The following is a 21,652-nucleotide window of genomic DNA, read 5'->3' as shown; positions in this document are numbered from 1 at the left end:
TAATCACCCAAACATAATCTTTGGTGGTGACGAAGAATGAAGCAGACTCCTCAAGTTTGGCACCATCCCTACCTGAGAGGATCATACTGTAGTGATAAGATCAGGAATGGCTTCCCTGTAGCATGATGACTGAGCAGACCTGCAGCGCTGCATTGTTCCTCCGTCCCCTCTGGATTTGTCTGTCTGGGCTGGCCTGTGCAGGGTCGCCTGAGGGTTGTGTAAATACACACTAACTCTGGGTGGGATGGAAGCTCAAAGGGATTTTCCATGACTCGCCCCGGCGAATGGAGCGTGCCTTGCCAAACAAACGCATCATCTTCCTCTAAATCGCCGGCGTTTAGGTAGCATCGCTAGGGAGTTGGAGGTTTTCCCTCCGATTCATCTTTGTTGTTGCTGCAACCCCCCTGATTTCTGTCACGACACCACCAGCATTGGGTTTCCATATGATGTGGTTATTTGTTGTGATGGTGATTCTTTCCGACTGATGTCATCTGGAGCATGGCCACAGGGAGCAATTTAGTATCTCTGTTTTGGGAATAAATGTTTTACTGAAATGAAGCATCAGACTTACCAGAGGCACTAGCTAACCACATTATCTTACACTGGATAACTGCGGTTAGAAATGTAAACTATAGAGTCTTTATTATGCAATGCATCATTATTATATGTTAATATATCATAGCTGAGTTTTCAAAGCGACAAGGATACTACACTTAAATACATGCAGCGCTGTCATCTGACCTGTCCTTAAAATCTATCCGACAAGTGACAGATTTCTCTCACTTCCCATTTTGAAAATTCATCTGCTTATTCGAACAAAACAGACTCCATCTCGCCTCCTGTCACATCCAGTCCAACAGCAATATTGCATGTTTTTCTAATGGCTCCCATCAGGAGATGAAGCTCATAAATAACCATCTCCTTCACTTTGTTTACCCAATCTGCATCTCCTTGGTGACAGGCGTGTTGCCAGCATTATTCCTCTCATGGCCACATTGACGGGAGCGAATATTAATAAATGTCATCGGCCTCAGTCGACCTGATTTATTAGTTTAGACGTCAGTGTCGTTCTGGGCACGATATGACCCAACCGCATGCTCCAGAAACTTCTGCAGGAATAGAGACGAGTGATTTCTGCAAAAAGATTCACTTTGGGAAATATTACATTCTGTTCTTTTACATCTTGCGTTGCCCTTCACAACAAGATGATAACATGGTGAAAGACAGAAGATATTAATCTCTCTCTCTCTCTCTCTCTCTCTCTCTCTCTCTCTCAAGTACACTTTTTACTACAAAAGGCTTCCTTCAACTCGCCTGATAATCTTAATACTTTCACTGCACTTAACCTAAACTCCCTGTCATTTAAGGCCTCCACATTAGGCAGTTGGCTGACATAGTAAATGCATGACATCATGACCAGTGTATGCCCCTGACTGATGTCTGTTTTTGTAGCCTGACCCACAACAAGACCCTTACTAGGTCATTTGTGATGACCTTTGTGTGTGTGTGGTATTATTCCAAATGAATATATTGACAGCAGAGACACAGCGCAGTTAAATTAAACATATCACTTACAGGCAATAAAGCATACAGGACGCATTTGCCCATTTTTAATTAAGTCATGCGTCACAAAAAATCAGCAAAAATGCATCAAAACTTTGCTGGACTCTTTGGGGAGTGAATATTATCATTAACATCACATCCTGCTTACACGAGAAGCTCTTGTTGTACTTAGTATTAGCAGGAAAGTTATTATTAAATCACACAAGTTTGCAGGCCAAAAGTATTTCCTGTTTGTGAATGTATCAGTTTGTAAGGGCTTGAGAGCTCACCTAAACTTTGAAACCGTCACCATTATGATACCAAGCCTGCCATCTAGTGTTAGTGAGCCTGGTACTGCAGCTTTTCATCATAAAGCACTATAAACTTTTTTTTTTTAAAGTGTACATTTTTGATGGAAACTGCATGGAATTGCCATATTTCTGCTTGCCATCTACCCATATGTTTTTTGTATGGGAGTACGTCTTTCTTCTTTTGTTTGAAGTTGCTGAAACTCCGGTAAGCTCCTGGTGTGTATTAACAGCCAGAGCAACATGCTTATATAAGGTAATGTCTCATACCAACAACATATGTGGGCACTGCCGGGACCAGCAGAAAATGTGGTCACATATGGTCAAAATTTGCGATATCCCAACATATTCACGGTCAACTCACCTACATTAATCAACTAAAGGTGGAAGTTCTGACTGTCTTTTATGTCACAGTGTTTTTATTCAGGGATCCCTTCATTTTAAAGAAGTGAATAAGACAAGAGGAACCATTTTGGGAGATCTTTCTGTAAGCTGGAACCATATATTACTTTCACATGAAGCCAAAAGTTAAAGGTTCAAATGTGTACACATTTGTCTGAGATACTGTATGTATTTGCTTTTTGTGTCTCAGCGTCATTCCATGTCTGCTTTTGCTTATGAACAAAAAGCTTTATTGCCTCTTGAAGGAAATTGCCATCCCAAATGAGCCTTATAAAAGATGTTAGACATAAAAACCAGACTTGCATTGCCATTAAAAGCACATAACGTCAAGAGAGCATTTTTGTAAAAAAAAAATTAAAAAAGGCATGGGGGTAGAGTGAGGCCAATCTCTAAAGAGGTCAGAGGTCAGATACAGAATAATCCTTACGCTGGTGGAGATTTAAAAACCAGATGATGCTATAATTTGCAGATTTTTGCTGGTACCAGGCTTAATCTCATTTATTAATTTTCATTTCATTTTTTTAACATCATGAGCCACGACCGTGATAACATGGCATGGTACACAAACAGAACATACAATAATAACAACATACAAGCAACACAATGTAACTTTCAGGAGAAAGACATTTGGGTTGTTGGCTTGGGTCCAACATCAACCCTTAGTGTCAGTAGTAATAACTGGTAATGACAACAGTCTTTCTCCTGGAAGTTACATAGTGTAGCTTTAACTTTGATGAAAACATCTATAGCTTTCCATACATACAGTTTTGTCTTGGGCATATTGAGGCATGACTGAGTGCAATGGTGAAAAGTAACTAAGTACATTTATTCAAGTACTGTACTTAACTACAATTTTGAGGTACTTGTACTTTACTTGAGCATTTCCATTTTCTGCTACTTTAAACTTCTACCCCTCTGTGCTTTCGAGGCAAATATCATATTTTTCACTCCACTACATTTTTTTGACAACTTTAGTGAAAAGTTATTTTGCAGGTTTAGTTTCATAATAAAAAAAATCAACCAATGAATTATAATGTTAATGTCATATTATGGATTGACATCAAACTTTATTGATCCCCAAGGGGAAATTCTGCAAGCTATCCAGGATATAAATTATAAGTAGCAGTTAAACTAACTTTACCAGCTTCAACATTAACATGATGAACACATTCATGCATGGCGTCCCCTACAATGGACAGATATTTGGAAGGTTACCATGTCACGATCCCCAAAGCTTTTCTCCACCATTCCACTTGATTAATATCTTTGTATCTTTGTCATTTTGACTTATTGCATCATAAAATTAAAACAGCAGAGGGAAGACGAGATGCACCGTTTACCTCTGGAATAACTGTTAAATCTTCTTATTCCCAGAAAACCAGACCAAAAAAATATTTTTCAACTTAATAAGATGTCCGAAATACTTTTATCAAGATATTAGTAACATTTTTCCTGTACTTTTTTTCTGTGACGGAAAAAACATCTGTCCACTCCAGTGGACGTTTTGTTCCTAAGGGTTGGGGCATGTTTGATTCTGTCTTATTTTGTGTGTATAATTTAAAATTCTCATAGCATTTGCACCTGAATAGTTTGATTCAACAGCAATGTCACAGAAAAAAAATGTACTAGATATAATATTATCTCTCAATAAGTTGAAAATACTGTTCTGGTTTATTGGTTATGATTTGTCTGATATGTACGGAAGCCCTAAAGGGCCATGCATTCATACATTTTATTTCCTCCGTTTTCCCGTGATATCGAGTTAATTTCATTTGTTTTCTCGAGATCTCGAATTATTATCTCGAAATAACAACAGCCGTTTTCCCGAGATAACGGGATAATTTTCTCGAGATCTCGAGATAACGGAACTTTGTTTTCCCGAGATAACGATATAATTAATTTGAGATCTCGAGATAATGACTGTGATATGATAGGCCTGAGATTATGGAGACACCCAGGACCTCGTAGCTGGTCAGCTATGTAGTTAACAACGACATCAGGCTCACTTAGATTGCGCCGCCGATATAGCTGAAGCCTTGCTAACCGTCTTTTTAGATTACGCACAGTAATGTGTATATTATCTGTAATAGCAAGGCATAATGCTATTTCAGCCTGTGTCAGGCCTTGATTGAAAAGATATGTGACGCGGTGATAGATATGCTCTTCTGACATTGCTACACTGAATGATGTTTCCTGCAATGATTTAATATACTACACTATCGTTTTGTTTTCTCAAGATCTCGAATTAATTATATCGTTATCTCGGGAAAACAAAGTTTCGTTATCTCGAGATCTCGAGAAAATTATCCCGTTATCTCGGGAAAACGGCAGTTGTTATTTTGAGATAATAACTCGAGATCTGGAGAAACCAATTAAAATAACTCGTTATCACGGGAAAATGGAGGAAATAAAATGTATGAATGCATGGCCCTTTAGGGCTTCCGTAGGTATGCATTTCTTTATGAGCACTTTTACTTTTTGTACATTTTGATGCCAATACTTTTGTACTTGAGTAGAAATTTAAATACATTACTTTTACTTGTAACAGAGTATTTCTACACTGTGGCATACTTTAACTGAAGTACACAATCTGAGTACTGAGAGTATGAGTTGACTATCAATATTATCCGACTGCTACTACTGTTTTATTTAAGCTTCCATTTCTGTGGAGAATAACCTTTAATATTGCTTCAACCTCTGCTTAAATGTTTATATGGTCGAAAAAATGAAACATGCCAAGCTGAAATCTTAGAGATGACATCCATATTTAATGATACGTCAGCGACTCTACCCAGTTGCTCTCCAGTGATGACTTACTGTAGGTTTGTGTGTGTGTGTGTCAGTCTGCATTCATTCAGTTTCATGACGTGGCAGCTGGGTGAGGTGGACTTTATCTCACACCAAATTATCTAACAGGACATTTTCCTCCTGGGTGCCATATTGTGAGGTCTGGTTCACTCAAGCAGGACTCTTATATATCAACACAAGTAAAGACATATTAAGCGTCGGTTATTTGCTGGAGAGTGCAGTAGTGCTGTAGAATAAATCTTATTTCAGCCTTTATATTGCTTCAGGCACCTTAAAATGTCAGCGTTTTCTGCCAAATGGCAACAACAGGACACATATGGAACTGAGAAATAAATCATTTTCATTTGTTCTGCTGCCAACTGTACATGAGTTCTTTATCGAACTTTCTATTCCAGTCAAAACACGGAAACATATGGAGAAAGGCCGGTTTCGTGAACTAGACAATTTTATTTGTTTTCGAAGGTATCAAACCAAAACATATGCTGATTACATAAATTAAATTTAACAGATTGGTTTCCAAAGAGAGTAATACCTCATTAACATTCTTTCCAAAAACAATACAAAAGACATTGTGAACAGTGGAAGGCCTGTGCACCAAGCAAAAACGCAGAATGGCCTCTAAATATTACAATCACTCATCAAGAAATCATAAAAAAAAGTATATCATTGTATATAAACCATTTACATTCGATCCAGTGCATATAAATGTGTGTATGTGCTAAAATGATGTCTCTCAAAGTATATCAATTCAGTATAATTATATCTTAACTAGATTTCAATCTAATTAGATTACAAAAATAAAGCAGTGACTGCCAGAAACAGGCAACTTAAGCTGTAGGTGGCGCTGCTCACTGAGCGAGATGTCACTGTGAAGGTGATCCCCGGCCTACAGCGCTCACAATCTTCACCACAGTAGGAGCAGACATTCATGTTGTTCAGAACGTCTGAGTTGTATGTTCTCGCTGCTTTTCTCGCTGTGAGACAGGAAGAATAACCATATTATATTGAGCTAATCAGCACATGGCAAGCTGTATATAAAGTAGTCGTGACTTGAGCCAGTCCAACACAAGGAAGAGCATACTCTTTTGAAAAACTAAAATACAGTGTGCTGAAACAGCACACTGTATTTTAGTTGCAGGTTTAAATAAATGTATAAAATACTGTGAATTTACAGCAATGTTAACAGACTGTTTTCAGACAGTACTCACTGGGTTCATAGTAGTCGAACACCTGCACCACAGCATCCCGTAAGTGGGCCATTTTGTAATCTCTGACAAAAGGAAGTTTGATGCAAACCTCTGACTTGTTGATCTGCAAATGCAACCAGGAAAATGAATGATTATATGATGTAAACACAGTATACCTTAAGTAGGAAACATTTTTTTCTAATAATTAAGGTGGATGGTTTTAGCGAGTACAACTGCATATGTGAAAAAAAGTCATATAAAGCCTTTTTTGGCTCTAGAGGAAGTTACATGTAACCTGATAATTTGCCTCCAGTGATGTCACCCAGTGACTAAATTGCATTGTGGGTAATGTAGGCACCTGGTTTAGAAAAAGCAGTCCACTGATCTAGCATTGCACTCCTATAACAAAGTTGGATGGACAGTTTTCGCCTGACGCCTTCATTACCCACAATGCAACATATCCTCTGAGTGACATCACTGGAGGCAATGTATCAGATTATATGCAGCTTCCTCTGGAGCCACAAAGGGCTTTATACTACTTTTTTCACATATGCAGTTGTACTCCCCAAGACCTGTGAACATACTTCAATGTGTAAAATTGGTGAAGTTACCCTTTAACAAGTGTTAACATGTTGTCAGTACTGTTTCTGGGACTGTGGGTTTTTAATGTGCTGAGGAGTTTGCAGTATAAAACAAGTTACACATCTGGTTTTGAGGGCTAATTCTTAGATTTCTAGAGTCAACTTAAACTGCCTACATGCGACAAATTAATAAACTTCAAACAAACTCAAAGTATTTAGTAATCCCTCACAAGAATTATATTCTTGGCAGGGTGGTGAAGGCGGGAATCATAGCGTAAATCATCAAGTTTATGAGGGAGAAAAAGCAAAGCATAAATGTTCGCCTGAATGAATAAAAAAGGATTAAAAAAACAAACTGTCAGAATCTTTTTTCGTTGTTGTTGTTTTTGGTAATATGGGGTTTCAATGACCCGAGCAGGAGTACGCCGTCAAAGATGACAAACAAATGACACATGATGGGTTTTGACGGCTAATTCTGCTGTGAACTGTTAAATATAATTGACATAAAAGTATTTAATCCCTAACTACAATGAGTTGCAGTGTGGTGAAGCCTTCAACAGACTGCCAAGAAAACTCATCATGTTGGGAAATTAAACAGACAAACCATAAATGATCGTTTGAATTAATAAAGAAGCTTAAAAGGCAAATTCCTACTACTTTTTTGGGTTACATAAAAATGTCTCCTGCATTTTCAAGCACTTGTGGTTTGACAAAACATTTGTAGAACTAAAGCTGCGGTCTGGGCTGTGGCCCAGCTCAACTTTTCATGCCTGACCATGAAATGATGACATGATGAAACACTTACTGAATCCAGGTAGAGGCTGACTTTCTCGGGCTGTATCTCCACCTTCCTGATAAGATCTGTAGGGGCTGCAGCTGCAGGAGGGAGACTGAAACCACTGAGCATGCCCACATCCAATATGGCCATGCCTGTTTGAGAAATCAGCTGATTGTCCTTTAATCTAGAGGATGAACGCAGAAGTATCATGAGTCTATATGATTCAAGTCCCTTGTTTGACTAATATTTTACATGCATGATATATTATCACTGAATTGACACATAGGTCTGCCTGTATTGTAGTACTTACCTCATGCATATAGATAACAGTATGTGATTGTGGTCTCTATCCCCAGTACTATCCACACTCAGTGAGAAAGCCTCCTGGGCTGTGGCGAGGTTCTGTGAAAACGCTTTGCTCTCCAGGTTGTAGAAGATAATTATCTGGGGGGATTCATGGACATGTTTAAAAATGTAAAAAACAAAACTTAGATTTAATAGTTAGCTGAAGAGCTAAAGTTGACTGCGCTGCCTGATAGCACAGCCAGAGATGATGTGTCTGTAATGTAGATGGTGAAGTGCAAATGCCTCAAGGTCACAAAACAGGATCTGTTATAGTTGTGTCCATTAAGCAAAAATGAAATAAAGACTGAATGTCTGTATTTATTTACTTGCTTCAGAGTATCAAACAGAACATGTAATAGAGGTCTGCAACTACAGGTTGTCACATTGAACATTGTGAAAAGATTAACCCTTTACTTCCTCTGAGTGATATTATCTGGACACTCTAAATGAATACAGTACTTCATGCTACATAATGTGTACCAGATGTTAATTACTAGGAGTCCATTATCATGCTACATTTGCATTTAGCATTTACAATGCAGTACGTTGTGCTGGCTGAAGCTATCGTGCACAGCTGCTGCCTTGGATTTATTCTGGTCATGCTCCAGATGTTAAACTCTTCTTAATGTTGAGCTGAATATGTTGGAGGTATGAACACATTCCTGCATTGCGAGGGTTTCCCTGAGCGTAGATAGGTTTAGCAGAATGTAATAAATGCACAGCAGTACAAAACAGAAATTACCTGAACTATTGCAAATCCTTTTCCTTCCATGTATATATTTAGGTTTACATCTTTGTCAGCGTTGATCTAAAAAGCAATAAAGCAAAAATTAAAAAGAGCCCAGGATGACAATAGTACAGTAAATATAGTATCATAACTTCAACAACAATTATAGGACTACCTCTCGGCTCTGATGCGTCCGATAAGTGGTGGAGTTGATCTGAAATAGTGACACAAACGAAGACATTGGGGAAGATATTTTGATCTTGAGGTCGATGGCGTTGGCACCACTCAATGCGGCGTAGGTAGCCAGAGCCTGGAGGGCAACTACTGTGTCCTGAGGAAGAGAAAGGGTGACAGGTTAAAAAAAACTTCTGGATTGAATCACCTTACATGTCATTCGGTGCAGAACTGGCGGATAGCTTTGCAATATGGTACCACTGTTGGAAACTGTGTCATTTATCAGCTTGCATAAAACGTAATTAAGTAATTTTAAGTTTCAGACAGTTTAAATACCAAACCACATTGAGCCCAAACTAACCATGTGACTCCAGTCAGTCAGCAGTCCATCAGTTGGTCAGGTCTCAAAATTAGCTTACAGCAAGTAAGTTCAACTTAACTTACAGCAACTTGACCAGTGTGTAGCAGTGTTAGATGAAAGACTTTAACACCTTAAAGTGCCACCTAGTTTATAATGTATCTTGAACAAACAACTTGTAATGTATTTGCCGCTGCACAGTTAAAGGTGTAGTATGTAGGATATGATAACAAGTGGTGGTTTGGTTAGTTTGCTGTACGCAACCAACTGAACACCCCTCGCCTCACCCTCCCCTATGGTGGCTGCTAAAAATGCAAAAAAAAAACATGAAAGGCCCTCTTTAGAGGCAGTGTTTGGTTTAACCATTAGGGTACTGTTGGTATAAATGGCTCTTCTGAAGCTAATAAAAACACAACGATTCTTAGTTTCAGGGTGATAATACACTAATGAAAATAGAAATGAAAAAGTTTCACCTAAAGCCTGCACCACTGGACCTTAAAATATCAGTTTCTCCATTGAGAGAAAAAGATGCAATGTCACCTGTGTCGTCCCGTAGCCTCCCAGATGGTTCCTCTGCTTGCTTAACCATTTCATGAGCACAAAGCCCTCCACCAAGTTGCCACGCCTAAAAAGAGCCAGCAGCACATAAGAGGCCATCTCGATCTGAGCTGAGCGCGGCTGCCAGTCGTGTGAGTCCAGGCCGGCTGAGGAGGCCCACATCATGACTCCATCTTTGAAACAACATGACAGAAAAGGGAATCAGTATAAGCTTGTACACCAACTGTACAGGTTTATCATACAAGCATGTCATTAAGGATCTAAAGTGCTGAGTCTCGATGGAGGTCAACTTTAAACGATAAAATACCTTAACTTAATTACCTCTGTAATCTGCTCTACGCTTGAGCTCATCAAGTGCAGTGCCAGCCACAGGACTATTGGCCTGAGATAAAGCATAGGCCACCAGACACAGGCTGTAGTTACTGACCACTCCACTGGACACTTTGTCCTCCAGGTACCTCTTGGCCAGGGACACATTACTTGGGTACATGTCCTTCATAGAGAGGAAGCACAATCATTAACTGGCTCATTTTCGGCATATACTTTATAAAGTATACAGCACTTATATAATATACTCTGACTGTGATTTCTCTCCGGTCTCACCACAAAGCTCTCGTCCTCCAGCAGTGCAATCAGTACAAAGGCAGTGAGTGCTACTGGACCATTATCCAGCCCTCCCTGCATCTCTGGGTGGATCAACCTGCCAGCCTCACTGAACTCTCCCTGGGGCCCCTGCTGTTTCACGAGCCAAGCCATGGCCCTGGTCAGGACACTCCGGTCTACCTGCATGTAGGGCTGAGCTTGGATGAAGCACTTCAGAATGAAGGCTGTCAGCCTGGGACCACAGAGAGGAGAAGGAGCATTAGAGGCAGAGAAACTAGAGTATTTAGATTTATATTATTATAGTATTTTTCACTTTCTAAACTAACACAACATTGGTATGATTAGCTTAGGTTAGCTTGTTGACATACCATGTGCTACCAGATGTGTCGCTGGCTCCAAAAGCAGCAAATGAACCATCATTTCTTTGGTAGGACAGTTGTCTCTGATATCCTTACAGCAGAAAATATGACATATCACTCAAAAGATGCGCTTGTACATCTAAGTAACACATGAAGAAACCTTGCCCTTCATTATATTGTATACAGCACATTGGCTGGAAGTCTGAGACTCATGCAAAGGCTGTTTACCATCCATCATGAAGCGCAGAGCCCTGCTCCTGATGTCCTTATCATCCAGGGCTGACATTTCCAGGTACTGAAGCATATAAACACTTGGAGCAAAGTGGATCATGTTCTGCTCCCCACAACCAAGAGGTTTCTGAACCAGCACATTCATGTGTTCAATGGCCGTGGCCATGATGTCACCTGTATAAAGCAATACAGGGAAGGAGGAATGATTTTACTGCTGCACACCATGTTCACTAATAGGGGACAAAAAGTGTCTGTATTGAGAATCAGTCAAACTTTTTCTGCCTTTTTAAAAAAAAAAATTAAACAGGGAGATCATTCACATCACACACATGACAATATGAGTGCATGACTATATATACACTTTCAAAAAAGACAAAACAAATGGACAAAAAGAAAAAGAGTTAATACAAATAAACATAATTTAAAAAATGAGTAGGATTCCTGCATTTATTAAAATAATTGAAATAACGGACCCTTCCTTAATTCCCACCCATTTTCCCTCTGTATTCAAGTATTCAACAGTTGAGTTAGCTTGGTACCCGGATGAACCTCCATCATCTTTCCCATTTCCTGCTTAACTTATATGTGCTATGTGCCAGACGTGTCAGCTGAACATCAACACCATCACCAAGGACACCTACGTCTGAGTTAAGGTAACATAACAATATAAAGTCACAGTACATAGAAGTGCTATTTTTTCACATTTTTTTCCACACCTTTTTTACATTTTTGAATGTTTTCGACTAGAAGCTTTACATATTGCCCCTTTAAATGTTTATTTAAAGACTTTTAAAAACTTGAAAACTCACAGCAGTGATTTAAGATACAACGTATGGAAGGATGGGGAAAAAACTAAAAAACACCATCCCAGGCAGAAAACTACACTATCATAACAAGTACAGCCCCACCAAATTTGGCTCCAACTGAGGAAAATCCTGAGCCTTGCCTTTCTACCATGACAAATACCCAACATCCCTCAACCTGATGGAGCCAAGCCAAACAGCCAGACAGCTGTTCAGAATTTGCCCGCCATAAACATTCCTGTTTGATGTCCATCGTTTCCATTTTCTTTCACCCGTCAGTACCTAAATGTTTGCAGGTCGGCGCTGAGCTTGATGCACATAAATCCAAACTCATCATCTCAACACAAAGGAAAAAATGCAGGCATATATAACGCACGCCTAATTGACTAAAAGTAAACATGAACAGCACTCAGATGGAACTGCCACAGGGAGGACAAATGGTAGACGTACCAACCAATGCCACATGGGCCCTCTGGCTGCCTGGAACCACATCTGGTGGATAGGAGTAGGAGGCGGATGTGGAATCGTTGTGTTGTACCAGCTCCAGGAACAGAGTCTCCGAGAAGGACTGTTCAACTCCCTCAGGCTTCGGGAACATGGAAGTAATTCACTGTTATCATAGGATTAACCGCATGCCACGTAGCTCTGTGCATTTTATACTGCATACTTAAGTTTAAACACACTTTATTACTGAGACATTTGCCAGAAAAAAGAGGATTCGAGCCAGCAACCTCTTCACCACAACCCCAATATCCTCCTTCACACACTAATATCATAGATATTATCCAATGTTTCCATCGTACCCATCATACCTTCACAAGCACTGTCCAAACAAGACTGTCTGAGGACTCTGCAGATATGGCGTCCACAGACATTTCCATCACGCCCAGAGCCACGGGCCTTATAGGGAACAGCGCTGATGCAGACGCGTGGCTCCCTAAGGTGAGTTTGCGGGCATTTACTAAAGAGACATCCCATCTGTCCGCCAGAACAAACTCAAAAGCCTCGCTCTCTGCTAGCAGCAGGATGACCTGTGGAGAGATGGGAGCAAAACAAGTATCACTTTTTGCGTGCCATAAATATCAGTGACAGGTGTTTATTATTGGGAGATAATAGTTCAGATAATTTACTAGCCCTTGTTTAGCACACACTCAGTCCTTCATACCTCTATGTCGTGCTCTAAATGGTTGGCGACGTTCACCTCCAGCACAATCTCCTCTCCTCTGATGAGGTGTGATGGGGCATCCAAAGACAAGGAAAAGTCTTTGGACACGCTCAACTGTGAATTACACAACGCAAACCGATTCAAAAGCAACTTTGGCTAACATTATCATCAGTGGATATCAAAAAATCGTCACGGTCATGTATAATGATCACTTTATTTATTTTGCCATGCTAGCATCCTGGCTCACAGTCTGCCAGTCAGCATGTCCAACAGTTTGTTCCAGACTCAAACATCTGGATTGGCACAAGCGTCTGTACAGACATTCATAGTTCCATGTGGATAAATCCTAATGGTGTTTTGTGATCTGCTGACCTTTCCTCTTCCTTCTTGACATTTGTGGTTTTGAATGAAATGTCTTAAAAAACTATTGGATAGCTTGCCATGACATTTGGCACACATGTTAATGTTCCCTTCAGAACAATTTGTATAGTAATCACCTTCTCCCCTGACTTTTCATCTAGCGTTGTCATCTGGTTAAAATTTCAATGAGTCAAGATGGAATGAGCCATCATCCTCAGCTGCATTTTAGCACAAATTGGACGCTTCCATGCTAACAAGATGCTGCACATGATAAATATTTTAACCTGATCCACATGAGCATGCCAGCTTTTCTATCGCGAGCATGTTAGCATGCTGAAGTTGTGCTTAAGTAAAGTCTGCTACAGCAACTAGCATGGCTGAAGCATTTCAAATGGACCAGAAAAAAATATTGTCACAATCAAAATGGCAAAATATTAATTGGATTTCACAGAAAATTGCTAAAGCTGCAATTTTTTAATGGTACTATTATTTCTATTTACAAAATTGTGTATAGGAAGTGGGAAAACTCAAGTTTCTCAGTGCGACAGCAAGAGGAAGGACTGAAAATCATATGAAAAAAATCACTTCCTATGTGCAGCACAACATCCTCTTTGCAACAGGAAACAACAGGATTTGTGGGAAACACAAACACAAAATTTGAGGAACATCACTAATATATACAGATGCACATAGTGAGTACTTAGTTACCTCTTGTGGCACAGGAGTGAAGTCCAAACCCATGTTATCTGACATCACTAGTGCAACTGCTCTCAAAGAAGAAACGCCATCTGGCACAGTTACCTTCCAACTTGTCCCCGTTTCATCACTGAAAGAAATGACAGAAATTAAGCAACACTAAATTTATTTAGCAGGTTTTTCCTAAATGTTTGGATGTAGTGAGCTGTGCTTATATATTTGACAATAAAGCCTTTGTATTTATACTGTATAACTGTATTAAGCTGTATATGATCAAGCAGTAACCTCCAGGGCTGAGAACTGAAGCCAATGTGGAAGTTCCAACATCTGCAGTTCCTCAAATGCAGAACAGCAGAAATAAACATGTGTTCAGCCTGGAATGAAAACAGTTTCGGTCTCCATAGCTAATTTCCTGCTCATGGCAACTGTACAGGGGGGTGAATTTTTATATAACTTACTCATTTAAATTATTTTGAGGCTTTAATCTATGCAAAATGAAGGGCGTGGCCGCTTTCTGTGAAAGCTATCTGCTTGGCTTCACCTCAGCCAGTTCCACTCACTGATGTTGACCTCTCGTTTGTCGTTGAGGTGCTGGTGCCTTTTGGAGAATTTTAATGCAAATATCAGACAATTAATATGGCTGGCTGTGTGGTTCATTGGACCATCTCCCTAATGTATTTTATCTTATTGTTTCCTATATTTTTATAACACGATAACTTGACTTGACTTGAAGCACTCACCTGACGTAAGTGTCTAACCACAGCAAGGGTTCAGTGGCTTCCATCCAATGGTCCCAGTACTTCTCTACTAATAGGGCATCTCCTTCTGAAAACCCCAAAGAAGAGAGAGAAGAGATGAGAGGAAGCTCAGACTGCACAACTATCTGAAAATGGGGATTCAATCCAGCAGTGCTGAAACTGTGGGACTAATCCAATATGCTAAATGGCCACAAGAGGGACTCCAAAAGAGAGGGGGTGCCATACAACAGAAGATCACAATGAATCTCTGTGTGATTTATGTGTATTTATTATCATACCATTTCCATCATGCTGCTTTTTCTCATATAGTCTGGCATTGGTCAGCATCTTGATATGACACTCCTGTGGTGTGAAGGACAAAAAAATAGATGGTGAATCTGTTAAAAGCTGCTAAAGGTACAGCTATAAAGTACAGCATCATTAGTGTGGCAGCCAGTGAAATATAGGTCAGGTATTGCAGGTGATGCAAGTCTGAACTCTGACTGTTGATGCCTGAGGAGATCTCGCTCTTCAAAATGATCTCTTCTACCGAACACAATACACGCTGCCAGACCTTTGAGGAAAGGTCATCCTCAGACAGCCCACCGTGGTGAAGCTTTGTTTCCTCCGTCCTGCCTCCATCAACAACCCTCAGGTCCTACGCCCGATACACTAGAGTTACCAGCTCAATGAAACAGCAGAGTCAGCCAACAAAGCAGACAGATAAGTTACATCCAGACTAACCAGTTTAGGGTCACACTCTGAATACCCATACAGTATCTACAGGAGAAGGCGTGTCTAGGAAGAATTTACACCAGGTTGAGGAGACTGGGAAGGTTGGTGCCTTGTAATTAAACTGCAAGATGGACAAAGACGAAAAGACGGTATCTCAACAGATGAGTTTCAGAAGGAGTTCCAGTTTCAGAGATTAGATATTGCGCTTTTGTCCAAAGATATAAACTTTTAAACCTTCGGGAAATGAAAAGGGTTGTGATACCTGCATCACTTTCAAGTCCAGGTCAGCCTGCGGAGTGTCAGCGTGTGTCGCCATTACCATGACTCCTACCTGGAACATGGGTTCAAGGGCAGTCACAGTGAGCGATACCTGCACACCTGGCTGGGCTCTGTCACTGCTCCACTCTAGAGATACCTGAGCAGAGCAAATACACAATCAGCATGCCCAGGAGAATCATGCACCTATTACAGTAATATCATATAATACATTGAAATTAAAGTACATGGTTGTCCTGGTTGATGGACATGTGCGCTGTGTCACTGGTGACCTCTCCGTCAGAGAGGATGCAGTAGACGGTGACACAGACCTCGGGGGACCAGGACGCTGTCGGCGTCAGAGAAAAAGAGGAGGAATTCTCTGTCCCAGCAGAGACCACTTCACCTCTAGAGCTCACCTGGAGGGAGAACAAGCGAAGGGAAGTGTTTGTTTATTTGCATTTAACCACAAACCTCTTTATATATTTCATTTAAAGAAGTAGTAAGAACAGTGAGGTCCATAAGTCCCCATAACAATCTCATATACTAGCACAGTGAAACCTAATGAAAACAGCATCTCTGAAGACTGGAAACAGGGCTGGGCAGTATAGCCAAAAATTACATTGTGATGTTTTTAGGCTTTATTGTGATAAATGACATATACTGTATGCCAATTTAAATGATGATTTAATGATTATTTTCAGGTTTTTTTGTAAAACAAAATAAACTTAAATTGTTAGAAATTAAAAAAAAAACCATCTCAGCCACTATTGTGTAAGGTTCTTCATGTGGACATACAATATGTCATTACTGCACAAAAGAAAATGTCAGGTTACGTGTTTTTGCATCTGATTAAATAAAAAATTATTAGCTATATTTGACCCAACATACCACAAAGTGAAGCTTAGTGAGTTGAAAGGTGCTCTCCACGTCTATTTGAAGAGGATCTCCAATCTGAAAGCAAAAAATGTGACATAAATAACAACATTATTTGGGCATATTTGCTTTATTATTCCCTTTTTTCTTGTAGCACAATGGCGCAAAATATGTTCAGAGTTACCCGTGCAGGTAAGCTGATTGGAGAGATCTGAATATACGAGCCACTAGGAGAGGAGTGGTTGTTGTAGAGCGTCAGCGTCTCCTCACTGGACTGAAATCTTGCCTGAATGAAAACCCAAGGTACAGAAAATATGAGCCCGTGGACTAAAATAATACTTTGGGACACATAAAATGAAATCAATCTTTGTGTTGGTCAAATCTGTTTTATACTCTGTTTTAGGAAGTTGACTCAAGTTTACAGGTCCTGGGGTCATTTTCTTAAACATGTGTGCAATCCTACTGTACTGAAACTACTCATCTTACACACAAACGAAACTGGTATTCTCAGAGGACCGACATTCCAGGAACTGTAAATCAATAAAACTCACCCGAATAAAAAGCATCACTACTTGATCCTGTAATTTAAACTCAATGTGGACATTCCCGTCTTCAGGCACTGGAAGTGTCAGAGTCGTAGGTTCATCATTCAACGTGGATGGTCTCTGAGTGACTTCAATCACAGCCGAGTACATTAGATCCTCTGAGCCGAGTGGCTTTCCGTCATATCTAGAGATCCTTAGCTGTAAAATAAAAGCAGAAAAGGTAGTTAGCCCATGGACATAATGGTTTGAAATAAACGTTGAGTTAACGGAATAATAATAAATCACTCACTGTTGAAGAAAAGTGTAAAGATGGCTTTAGATTTGATGGAAAATCATGAAACTCAAGCTGAAATATGTTTTCCATAAGGTGGACTTCAACTGTCTTGTTCAATTTAAATCCTTGGGGGACAAAGGACAACAGGATAACAGAATTGTATGAGGATACAACTGAGATGCAGTTGACACATGCTTACGTTTCCAAACATATCTCACCTGTGAAGCTGTCAGTAACACAGGCAGTAACATGTAACCGGCCATCACTGGGAAGGGCTTGAAGGCGATCTTTGCTGAAGAAAAACTGCGCCGACCCATAGATCTGAAAAACAAACATTAGCCAGTGCCATTTAGTATACAGATATGCAAGTCTAGTGTCCATTCATTCATAAATGAGCTACCGACACAATAAAACCTCACCCCTTTAGTTTGTGTTTGCATGAATGGAGAGGCTGCATCTTGCATAACAGACACCAGAGTGACTGAGACAGATAGTGTTCCCTGTACAGGTTGTCCACTGGGGTACCTAGAGGGGACAAAACAAAGTATGACTGCATACTTGCTCAACATGCATACAATATGTGATATTATTGATTTGCACGAGCTAACACACTCACAGCGCTCTCACTGATCCTGTGATGTCATCTCCGGCGAGGACCTGTGAAGGTGTCTTGAGCAGCACTCCAAAGGGAGGACGATCTGCAATGAAGGTCAGAGCGACAGTAATTCAAGAAGTTTACTTAGAAAATAGAATAAGAGTGTATCGCCACGCTAGCAAACGTTTTCCCTTGGAGAGCCAAAACTGAAACTTATTGGTGGACAAAGAGCCAAAAGAAAGGTCATATTGTATTATCAAGATGAAAAATGGTTCTGTACGGAGGCTCTGAGCAAATAAGACAAAACAATCAACTTTCTGAATCTGATCCAAATTGTTTTCTCTCCTGTTTTTATGACTTAAAAACAGGCAAAAAAACGTTTTTTAATGACTTTTTTTACTCTCATCGCCTCAGTAAAGAATTATTTTACTGATCTTAATAACTGCAACTGAAATTTAGTCATAAATGTAAATACATACATTAAACATAGTTAGAACCTCTTCCATCATGCAACCCCTCAAATGTTGGAATGAACCATAAACATCAACCAAAAACTTAAAACTGCTCCTACCATGGACAGAATGAAGAGCATATTTAAGCTCTTATAGTGAGAAATACACATTTATGGGATCAGAATTATCCTAATGGCTGTCACTTGATCCTACTTCACTATCACACAAAGATGTCTCCGTTACTTACAGCCTAATTTATCCCATCATAAATGACAGTATATTTGTAATCCAAAGGACATTATCAAGCATGTATTATTGGTGTAAACAACCAAAAAAATGTGGCCCATAGAGGTGACCAACAGTGCCTTTCTTACAATTAAACAAAACTGTGTTATGTAATCCGATTCATTACCATGATGCTCCACAAGAAATGCTCTCTCATCATTCACGCCCTGTAGGGAAGAGGATGATAAAGAGGTAAAATATCAGAAGATGCTTTTCTTATTTAATTCAAACAGCCGTCTTTTAAAACAGCAAGCTATAACGTGGTATGGACATATCTACATATCAGCTTTACATTCACTGTGGTTGTGACTGCCCACTGTCCAAGAGGAGGCGTCCGGGATAAAGTGAATTCCCGCAACACAATCCCCAGATTCCCTGTGGAGTCCCAGCTGTCGACAACGTTCCCACTGGGATCCTGAGTGCGACATAAGAACGTCAGTCCAACTTTCCCACCACCACACAACACCCGGCTACAAATCTGTTCAACTCCTCCGCCTTTGTTCAGCAGCCCTACCTGTATAGAGACGTCCACTCTGCCTTTGTACGGGTGGTTATGAAACTGAACAGACACAACTCTGATTTTGACGGTATCACCTGGTCGGTAGCGTGATCTGTCAGTCTGAATGAAGGTGGAGACGTTCCTGAAGCTGAGGGTGGTGGTGTTGGTGAAAATGAGATCGTCTCCCTTGTAGCCGCTCACCCTCAGGTTTAAGAGGGAGTTCTGGGTTATAGATCCAAGAATCTGCAGTGATTTTATTAACATTTTTAGTAACATATGCATGTCATTTCAGGCTTAATACTCTAGGTCATTTACTCTTTCAAGCCTGAATTATAACATCACAAAGTAGTAGTTTTTACCAATGTTTGTTATTACTTTTATAATATTTTAATACTCCAAACAAATGGCAGTAGCACGTCACCAGAGTAAGTGCAAATTGTCTTCTACACATCCATGTGCCTAGCTACCATTAGCTTGTTAGCTCAATAGGTAACCAGCTTACAGCAGCTACAGCTGGCAGCAGTTAGCGGTTACTTTAGCAATATGCTGGCCCATATTTGTTTTAAAAATGAATTCAACATGTGGCCAATTCTTACATATTGCACCTTTAAGTCTGAAGACTATTCAATAGTGCTGTTAAATTAAATTATTCAAGTGGAAATTATATCATCATTTTAAATAAAACACACACACAATAATGTGGAGTGGAGTTACAGAAAAAAATACAAGAACTTTAACTGTCTGGTTTTCTGAGAATAAGAGCATTTAACAGTTATTTCAGATTTACGTCTACCATTTTGAATTTCTGATGTCATATTTAAAAGTGACACAAATTATTAATTGGATGGAACTGTGGACAATGCTTTGGGGATCTGACTGAAACATGGTACTCCAACTTAAATGGTTTAAAATGGCTTTCAAATATCCGTCTACCTGCATGAAGGGTTGAATAATTTCCAAGTACTGTAAAAATGAATTTTGAATGAGGATATTCATACTCACAGGAGGGAGTGTGAGGACCCTGGTCACACCTTCAAAAGCAGAAAGATACTTAAGCCCTCGAAAAGTCAAAATCTTTCAAATCAAACCTAAACTTTTACGTTATTGCAGTGTCACCTCCTTCGGAGTCTTCCGTTTGGGCCACGCTAGTGTTGCCATGTTCCACTTCAGCCATCAGCCTGACAGGGAAGTCAGCAAGGACGGTGACAGCCAGCGGAGTGGATGCCCCAGCATGCACCACCTCTGGACTGGAGATCAGAAACAATGTCCTTGTGGAAAAAGAAGAAAGAAACAAAGGCTTGTTATTGGTTGGTCAAACAAATTGGATCATTGGGTATTCGAAAAAATGATTGTATCAACAAACCAGGGCTCTTACTTGGAGGAATCCTGAGTCGAACCAGGTACAGCACAACACGCGACTCCCAAACACACAAGCAGGGTCCAGATCCCATCCATGCTTCTGTCCAGCTTCACCACACCTTCAACTTCTGGCTCAAACTGACAGTAACAACTGCATGAAGTACAGGTGACCTGGACCTACGCGTTACAAAACCCAACCTCCTGTCCTCACAACAGCGTCCCATGGGGCAGTAATCACATGCTCATGCACACATTATCACACATATATTCATTGTCACACACAAAGGAGGAAGTGGAGTGTGGGGGGCGTTCACACACTCTTAACGCCTTTGCCCAGGGGGATGCGTCTCCTCTGTCTATTCAGGGTTTGACAATTCCCAGTCCTGTCCAAAAGCACAGAGAGACGTCTTGGTGTTATTGTATCCATACTGAGAAGAAAATACGTCTCGAATGTCAGACAGAACACAACTCTGCATGAAGTATGTGACGCAAAACCAACTGGGAGTTCAGTTCCTGGCTTGTTATCTGAAAATAGAGGCTGCTGTATGAATCGGACGTGTTTTTGTTAACATTTTAAGACTGTATTGTGCGGTCTCCTTGGAAAACAAATCTATATTATCGCCATTCAGCTACGTGGTGAACAGGTTTGACATTTTAATTACCTTGTGACAACACAGGACAGCAGAGCGGCGGTGCGCCAGGGAGGCTTTGTCTCTGGGGAAAATGGTGATCAGACACCAAAATGCAGCTTACAGCTTCAACTTGCGTTAGTTTAAAACTGGAAAAAGGGATCTCATATATTGTGTGATTGTGTTTTGCAGTGTATGCAAGTGTGACACAAAAACACAAGTAAAAATAGCAGCGTGGAGGAGATAAGCTGACATTGTGGGACTTTGTTTTAACCACTAAGCAGTAATTAAAATTCTCTCTCAGGGACAATAAAAGGCATAATAAAAGCCTGTTTTGACCCTCACTTACCAGCAGGGGGCAGTAGAGTCCAGGCCAAGACATCACTTAAAACTTGAGCTTCTTTTGCTCAGTGTTCAGTCTTCTTA

General features: G+C 40.2%; 1 protein-coding gene across 1 annotated transcript; it reads right to left on the bottom strand.

The window, feature by feature from the left end:
* Positions 1-1,052: 1,052 nt before the first annotated feature.
* Positions 1,053-21,608, bottom strand: LOC141010717 (CD109 antigen-like). Its single transcript, XM_073483805.1, has 33 exons — positions 21,576-21,608; positions 20,355-20,535; positions 20,241-20,269; positions 19,254-19,481; positions 19,032-19,154; positions 18,867-18,906; positions 18,024-18,105; positions 17,827-17,932; positions 17,626-17,728; positions 17,423-17,532; positions 17,140-17,331; positions 16,773-16,874; positions 16,604-16,666; positions 15,961-16,131; positions 15,720-15,872; positions 15,022-15,085; positions 14,726-14,807; positions 13,998-14,115; positions 12,930-13,043; positions 12,577-12,795; positions 12,215-12,350; positions 10,959-11,135; positions 10,740-10,821; positions 10,372-10,603; positions 10,090-10,261; positions 9,751-9,941; positions 8,854-9,009; positions 8,694-8,759; positions 7,917-8,050; positions 7,634-7,790; positions 6,269-6,371; positions 5,913-6,034; positions 1,053-1,109 (listed from the first exon to the last, which is right to left on the bottom strand). The coding sequence occupies exons 1-33, from the start codon at positions 21,606-21,608 to the stop codon at positions 1,053-1,055; spliced, it is 4,098 nt and encodes a 1,365-aa protein (XP_073339906.1).
* Between the last annotated feature and the right edge of the window lie 44 nt (positions 21,609-21,652).

The sequence above is a fragment of the Pagrus major genome, chromosome 16, assembly GCF_040436345.1.
Source record: "Pagrus major chromosome 16, Pma_NU_1.0".
NCBI lineage: Eukaryota > Metazoa > Chordata > Actinopteri > Spariformes > Sparidae > Pagrus > Pagrus major.
The sequence above is the reverse complement of the archived record's forward strand: the minus strand, read 5'-3'. Positions and strand labels throughout refer to the sequence as shown.